General features: G+C 41.9%; 1 protein-coding gene across 1 annotated transcript in view; it reads left to right on the top strand.

Annotated features, from left to right (window-relative positions):
- Flt1 (fms related tyrosine kinase 1) overlaps positions 1–8,520 on the top strand; it is a 167,625-nt gene that overhangs the window by 36,837 nt on the left and 122,268 nt on the right. Inside the window, exon 4 of the mRNA XM_005344712.3 lies at positions 6,351–6,475. Coding sequence (XP_005344769.1) covers positions 6,351–6,475 — 125 coding nt within the window. The remainder of the gene's footprint in view (positions 1–6,350; positions 6,476–8,520) is intronic.

Genomic DNA, 8,520 nt, shown 5'->3' with positions numbered 1-8,520 from the left:
TATATATATATATATCTTCCAGCCTGGTTATATTCTGTTAAGTCACTGGCCAAAAACAGCTTCTTTATTTACCAATAAAAGCAGCACACATACAGAAGGACTTCCCACACCACCTTGCCTTGGGAAAAAAATGATTTTTATTATTGCTTTTACTTTATGTATATACAAGTGTCCATGTGAGTATATCCTGCCTTTAGTGGGTACTGGCTGGGGCCAGAGGAAGATTTCCCAGATTTTCCAGAAGTGGAGTCATATGGGATGTGAGCCACCTGATGTGGGTGCTGAGAACCAAACTTGGGTCTTTTGCAAGAGCAGTCAGTACTCTAAACTGTAAAGCCATCTCTCCAGCTTCACCCTTTTGTACTCTTAAGTGGAGTTATTTGTCTTTATTATTGAGTTGTAAAAGGTCCTACGTTTACTATTATTTTATGTAATGTTATGTGTTTCAAATACTCTTATGTAGATTTGTATGTATTACAAATATATGTGTTATATAATGCTTATAATGTATTCAGGATTAAATATAAGTGTATTTTATACATTCTAGATATAAGTGCCTTAGCAGATACAAATATCTTCATCCATTTCTTTGGGAGAGTTTTATATTTTCACTCTCTGAATCATCTTCTTTGAAGATTAAAAGTTCTTAATTTTGGTGAAATGCTCTTTGCCAGTGTTTTTCTTTCACTGTTTATTCTTACAAGCTGGCTTTAACATGTAATTATATTGTTGAAGTTTGTTTTGATTTACATACATGCTCATTTGATAGTTTTCTTGTAAAGTTTTCAATTTGGGCTTCATAACATTGACCACACAGAATGATTTAAAAAGTTTTCTTTGTTCTATTTTTTGTGGAAAAGTTTATGAAGAGTTGGTAATCTCTAATTTTGGTAGAGTTTGTTTGCCATCTGGGCCTTGGTATTTCCTTGTGAGCAGATAGTTTTTGTTGTTGTTGTTTTGTTTTGTTTTCTGATAACTGATTGAATCTCTTGCTGTATGTCTTTTTTGGCCATTTAGCTCTTGTTATTCCCAGTGGTTTGTGTCTCTCTAGAAATCTGTTCATTTTATCAGTCATCCAGGCAATGGTGTATGACCTTATTTCTTCATAATGCCTTATACTTCCTTGAGACCTATTCTAATGTCTCACATCTGTCTAGACTTCCATGAGGAATGTTCTAATGTTTCATGTCTGTCTAGACTTCTGTGAGGCCTATTCTAATGTCTCACGTCTGTCTAGACTTCCATGAGGTCTGTTTTAGTGTCTCACTTCTGTTTATAGCAGTTTGAGTCTTTCTTTTCCCTCCTTGGCTTGTTGAATAAGTTTGTCTCACTGTGATCATCCTTTCAAAGACTCAGTCGCCAGCTGAGCCATTACTTTCCCTCCAGACACATCTTAGCTCATCTCCTAACTGTGATGCCTGGTATTGTCCTGTTCATTTCAAAGCATTTTCTGATCCCTCTTTGAGTTCTTCTTTGACCAACTTGTTGTTAAAGAATATGTCATCTCATTTCTAGTTTTTTCAGTCTCCCCAATTTCTGTTACTAAATTCTAACTAACACACTCTGCATTCATTCTATTCTTTTGATTTTATTGAGGTTTGTTTTATAGGGTAACATATGCTCTGTTGTTAAAATTCTCTACGTGCACTTAAGAAAAATGTGTAACCTACTTGGATAAGTGGGGTGTTCTATGCATGTGTTAGGTGTAGTCGATTACTAGTGTTGCTCAAGTATTTTCTTCCTGATTGATCTTCTGTCCAGTTATCCCATCTTCACTGAAGGTAATATGGGACTGGAGAGTTGGCTCAGTGGTTAGGAGCACTGGCTGCTCTTGCAGAGGACCTGGGTTCAGTTCTTAGCGCTCACATGATAAACTGCCTACAACTGCCTATTACTCCAGCTCCAGGGAGATCCAATGTCCTCTTTGGGCCTCCTCCAGTGCATATGAACTCAATGAGCATACACACATGAAATTAATTAATTAACTAATTTTTTAAAAAGTAGAAGACTAAGTGGGCAGCGTTGGTGCATACCTTTAATCCCAGCACTCAGGAGGCGGAGGCAGGCAGATTTCTGAGTTGAAGACCAGCCTGATCTACAGAGTGAGCTCCAGAACAGCAAGAGCCATTACACAGAGAAACCCTGTCTGGGGAGAAGGGGTGGAGTAGGGGACTTAAATGTCTATGTTATTGTTTTACTATATTCCTTCCTCCTATTCTGTCAGTTTTGCTTCTCGTGTTTTGCTGTCACGCTGTTAGATACATACATGTTTATCACTGTTGTATCTTCCTGATAGATTGGCCCTCTTACTATTGTTAACTATTCTTCATCTCTAGCAACCTTTATTGCTGTGAAGTCTATTTGGGGCTGGAGAGATGGAACAGGACTTAAAAGTACTTGTTCCAAAGGATCTGTCTTTGGTTCCCAGCACCCATGTGGTGGCTCACACTACCTGTAACTCCAGCTCCAGGGGATCCAACCCCCTCTTCTAGCCTCTGCAGCCACCTTCCCACAGGTAGCCTCCATATGCACACACACACACCCGCAGTCACGCACACACGTGCACACACACATGAAGGTAAATCTTTTTGCGATCTGTTTTGTCTGATGTCACAGCCACTCAGGTCATGTGACAGCTGAAAAAACTGCTTGAACTAACAAACACTTGGCGGACAGTATAAGTCTGTGAAGAATTTGCCTCCTTTCTTTGACTTGGTTATATTCAAAAATAAATTTCAGCAAACCACCCAGAGTGTTAGATATAATCCACAGCGTGAAAGCCTGTATAATGTAGAACATTCCATGCCTGGGTGCAGATGTCTTCGTGGGGTTGACTAGTGTTTATCCTCTCCAGTTCTTCAATAAATGAAGAGCACATCTTTCTTTTTAATCCCCCAGAGTCCCCATGACCCAGACTTGGCAGAAAATAAAAATGAAAAGAGAGATAATGAGGAAAAGTTCCACACACATTTTTAAAATGTGTACGTGCTAGGAAACGAGATGCTTCTGAACTAGCTCTCAAGTCAAAGAAAAAAGGGCTTTTAAAATGTGTGTGTTGGGGGGGGTCATTCATTTGCAGTAGTGCCAATTAGAACTGGAGTCAGAATGACATTCTCTGCACTGTGTGTCTTCATGTGTCATCACGATTACAGGTCTCAAAAGAAAAAACAACTATTAAAAACAGACAGTGCCACTCTTAGCAAGCGTCTCTGTGTGAACTCTCCCAGCCTACTTATACTGAAGAGTGACAGCCCAGGTCCTCCCCCTGGGTGGGAGGTCCCATGTGCCCTGCCAGGCTTCTGTGCTGCTTTGAATGCAAAAAGTTCAGGGTGATTTTCACCTAGATGTGCCTTGCCTTGAGCTTCCAGTGACTTTGCGTGAGTAACCTGAGCACTGGCCTGTTCCTCACTCTTGAAACAAGCAGCCACTTTGATGGCAGGAACCCATTTTGCAGGGGTGTAGTAGTCGTTTTTAATTTTGTGACAAAGACAGATGCATCCTCTGGGAGTAGTAAATGGTTTTACTGGTGATATTAATGGAGCCATGACCTCTCCCACAGCTATGGTCCTACAAAACAAAATGTTTGTATTTTGTCAGGCAAGTTCATTCGCAGCCCTTCCTTGAAGCAAGTTGCAAAGGAAATGTACTCTAATAAGCCCAGAGAGTAGAGTGGCGTGTGTGTGTGTGTGTGTGTGTGTGTGTGCCTGCGTGCATGCATGCGTGCATGTGTGTGTACAGGCATGAGGTCATTTGCAGACTTGGTGGATTTATAGTGCTGCTATTGACTGACATACAAACAACCATTTTGAGTTGTGTTTTGATGAAACAACGTATTTTAAAGATGTGTTTGGACAGACACAGAATTCTTGAAGTCCTAGCCCTTAGAGTTGTGGTGGGCCTACTGCTGATGCTGAAGTGGGCCCTTGGGAAGTAATAGCGGGGTGAAATTTAAGTGTTTTGGGGGGATTCACAGAAGCAAAGGGAAAAAGGAACTCAGAGGCAAAGATGATTCCATTAAATTGGCAGTTCATTAGCTCAGAATCGACGACACCAGTGTTTACCATTTCCTCTAGGAACTTTTGATGTCCGTGTCCTTTGTTGGAAAGGGCTGTCTGAGAAGACAGTAAATCAATATGGAGGATTTACAGTTCAGTTAAATGAATTAAGCTGTTTCCTGGTGTTTCTATATACCTTTGGGATGTACAATATACATGCATATGTATGTATGAATGTATGTTTATACACACATGTACACAAAATATGTATATATGTGTACATATATGTATGTATATATATATGTGTGTATGTGTGTAGATAGATAGATAAATAGATTAGATAGATAGATAGATAGATAGATAGATAGATAGATAGATAGATAGATAGATAGATAGAGACTTGCAGGAGGAGGAAGGCAGCAGCATGATCCCTTGATCCAGCTGGGTGTCTTCCTCAACAACCTCATCTAGTAGAGGATTTGGTTCTGAAATAAACCCCTTGTCTCCACGTCATTCTTTTCTTTCTTTGCTCCTGTTCTGCACTCACTGAGAATTCCTAACCAACAGTTCTATTAACTGTGACAGTCAAAACGAAAGCCAATTAACAACAAATGTTTTTTTTGTCCTCAAGTGCAAATGGATAGTGCTTTCTAATTTCAGTTTTAACTTTAATGGTTATTATTAAGTGACATGTGGCCATGCTAGAAAACCCAGCAGAGAAAAGGAGCCAGGTAAGCAATAGAGGCAGAGGCAAGAGGTTAGATGTGAGTTCAAGGCCACATGGTTTACAGAGTGAGTTTCAGGGCAGCCAGAGCTACATTGTAAGACCTTGTCTCGAAAAAAGAAAGAAAAAGAAAAGAAAAAGGAGAGGAAGCAAGAGAGGAGAAAACTCATAAAACTAACATCCAAAGATAACCAATTTCTCTCCACCCCCACCCCCACCCACCGACTTTCTACACCCTTTCCCCCAATTTTCCTCTCCTCCTCCTCATCTCCTCCTCCTCCTCCTCCTCCTCCTCCTCCTCCTCTTCTTTTTTTAGAAAAAAACAACAAGGTACCAGCTAAGTAGCTGAGGCTGGCCATTTGTCCGGCTTTCTTGACTAACTTGCTGCGATTATAGGCGTGGACCACAAAGCCTGGTGCCAATTTGTTTTCTGTTTTCTCTGCCACTGCAAGTCTGACATCAAGGGTTTCCAGGGCCAGCCCTCTGCAGGACCTGTTGTTGGGAACCGGGTCCTCTCCTACTACTTCCTTATTCTGGTTTCCCAGCATTCTTTGACTTACAGATGTCACGGCAGCTTTTGTTCTGACCGGACTGGCTAAGGGAGCTCTCTCCTTAGCTTGAGTAATTGCATTCATTCAACTCTCTTTCCACGTAGGCCCCATTCCGAAGTGCACAGGGCTCAGAACCTCTCCAGTCTCCCTCACAACAGCCACTGTGGACGTTTGACAGCCATTGCTTGCTGACAACTCTTGTTTCTCTAATATTCACCCTGTGTCAGCATCCACTTCTGTGGGAGGACCAGCCAGCAGGTCTGGGTCTTCCTTGGTTCTTTTACATAGGACTCCCGGTCCCTAAAGGCTGGAACCAAGTTGGGGAGATGAGAACACAAACACTCATGAATGAATCATTGTTTGGGGGCATCAATGGGTTCCTGATGACAAGAGCAGGGTAGACAGTGAGAATGTTTCTAGAAATAATTGATGTTCATTCTGGTTCCTTGAAGGAATTACAGGGAACTCGAACAGGTAGTTAGAACAATCCTCCTGGCCTCTGAGAGACAATGCAACACTTTCGAAAGATGGGTTTTGGTGGTAATGGGAAGTCCCCTCCAGTCCGCTCAGCCTTTGTTCTCAGCAGAGAAACCTTGCTGTTGAAGAAACCTAAGATGACCTAACCACTGACGAAATGCATGCATTTCCCAGCTCACTTCCTCATTCATTCCTACTCTACCCGGCAAGGTCTAGAAAGTCTTCAAGTAGTGCCTCTGCCATGCAAATGATAATCCCCTCTGGTTTGCTTATTTCTGTCTCCCAACTCTCCCAAGCACCTGTGTTTTTGCAGTGGTCACAAAGGCCCTGGAGGGGACTTCTGGGGGTACTTAGCATAGCTGAAGTTTATGCAGCATCTCCCCCTTCCTCCCTCATTGCACTTCTGAAGCTTTTGCACTTGGCAGTCCCTGGGACAGGTGTCAGGGTAATCCCATTGAAGAACTGAGCTTCTTTGGGAGACAGACTCATGGAAGGTCAGATTCCGAGACAACAAACAAACTGCTGTGGGTGAGGGGCTTGCGCAGCTGCCGCGGAGTCCCAGGGACATTGTCAGTTCCTTACTGGTATTTCTCCCCCGCTCAGATGCAGAGAGTCCTTTCATAGAGATGCACAGTGACATCCCTAAACTTGTGTACATGACGGAAGGACGAGAACTCATCATCCCCTGCCGAGTGACGTCACCCAACATCACAGTCACCCTGAAAAAGGTAAAACGTCAATGCTGCTCCCGTCATGGCTCGGCTTCCAATGGGTGCAGATCCAAACATAAGGAAGACGGTTTACAATCAAGCCCAGTGAAGAGAGAACAAAAATGTCAGGTTCAACTGAATAGTCTCAAGGCTGCTGGTGTTTAAAGGTTTTCCCAAACCGGATGGTAGTGGCCGGCGTCATTAATCCCAGCACTCAGGAGGCAGAGACAGGCGGATCTCTGTGAGTTCGATGCCAGTGTGGTCTACAAGAGCTATTCTAGAACAGCCAGGGCTGTTATACAGAGAAAACCTGTCTCAAAAAAAAAAAACCGGATGGTAGTGGCCGGCGTCATTAATCCCAGCACTCAGGAGGCAGAGGCAGGCGGATCTCTGTGAGTTCGAGGCCAGTGTGGTCTACAAGAGCTATTTCCAGGACAGGCTCCAAAACTTCAGAGAAACCCTGTCTTAAAAAAACAAACAAAAAACCAAGACAAAACAAAAAGAGAGACAGGGACTCATCATTGTAGCTCATGCTGTCCACATACTTCTTCCTCTTGAGTGCTGCACACTGCTACTTCTAACCCTTAAATGATACCTTTTTTGAATATTTGAAAATGGATAAAGTGATATTTCAGAAATTTGATGGCCTGCCCTGACTAGTCTTGAATTGCCTGTAAATCACATTGGGTCATAACCTAATGAGGTAATAAGTAGTCAGCTCTGATCACACACCCACTAATGATCTCCCCCCCCCTTTTATTTTAAAGAATGAAGTAAAAGAGACTGTTCTCAAAAGGAAGTCTGTTTCTCTACCCACGCTTCCTTCCTGTCCTGTGATGTTAGGAAAAATGTTAATTTGGTGGGTTTGTATAATTTTCATGTCAGTGGAAAAGTGTAAAACATTCTTGCAGAAATAGCAGTTCCCCACTCCAGCCTTTTTCTCCTTTGCAGATGGATCTATTACATGACGACTGGTTCCCATAGTCTTTTCTACTCCTGCACACTTTGCCCGGAAAATTCTAAAGCCTGTTCTTACATATACCTGACTTCACTTTTCAATAGCATATGTAAGATACAGATAGGGTCTCTTAGCCTCTGCAACTAAGGGAGTAGACCAGTTGTTTTCAGCTTGTGGGTCACAATCCCTTTGGGAAACCTATCTCAAAATATTTGTTTACATTATGATTTATAACAGTAGCAAAACTACAGTTATGAAGTAACAACAAAAGTAATATTGTGATTGATGGTCACCACACCATGAGGGATTGTATTAAAGGGTCACAGCATTAGGAGGGTTTAGAACCACTGGAGTAAACAGTCATTAGGATGGCCCCATTCCAGGGTAGATATTTAGACACCTGATCTTCTTGGTAGGTCTTGGTAGGAAGTTCAGGGACCTGCCACTTCCTACCAAGACTTGCTACACTTGCTTGACTAGATTTTTCATTTTGTCTTCAGGAATTACTGAGATGCCAATTAATTTTATTACTTGGTTAGTCTTTTCATGTGTGTGTGGTGTTGGAGTATGCATGCATACATAAACTGCTTGCCTACAATCATGAGGTCCTTGGCTTGATTCCGAACATTCCAGAAACCTGGTGTAGTGGTGTATGCCAATAAAAGATACAGAAATTCAAGGTCATCTCCAATTCCTAGTGATTTTTGAGGTCAGCTGGGATAGAGACCTGTAAAAGTAACTTTAAAAAAAAAGTTTGAGTTTCTTTTTTCCTTCACCAGACCCAATGAAGCATCAAGAAGCAAAAACACAAATATTAAAGCAATTCTCTTTCTTAGTGAGGTATGTATTATTCTATAATGCAGCTAAATTAAAACATTACCCCTGGTGAGCACTTTCTAGAACAGCTCTTGTATATCAGGCTAGGATCCTCATTCAAGGCATGGCCATTTCAACTGCAGTGTTTATCAGAGCAGGTATCTGCTTTGAGTTGTCAGATAGTCAGGTAGCAACTGTAATGTCTGTTAATATGCATTAATAACCAGTGTTGGGGTGTTCCAAGGTTTTCTGTAAGGATCTCTGTAATGTCTGTTAATATGCATTAATA

The sequence above is a fragment of the Microtus ochrogaster genome, chromosome 2 (assembly GCF_000317375.1).
Source record: "Microtus ochrogaster isolate Prairie Vole_2 chromosome 2, MicOch1.0, whole genome shotgun sequence".
NCBI classification, from domain to species: domain Eukaryota; kingdom Metazoa; phylum Chordata; class Mammalia; order Rodentia; family Cricetidae; genus Microtus; species Microtus ochrogaster.
Note: the sequence above shows the minus strand (reverse complement) of the source record. Positions and strands in the feature narration are given on the sequence as shown.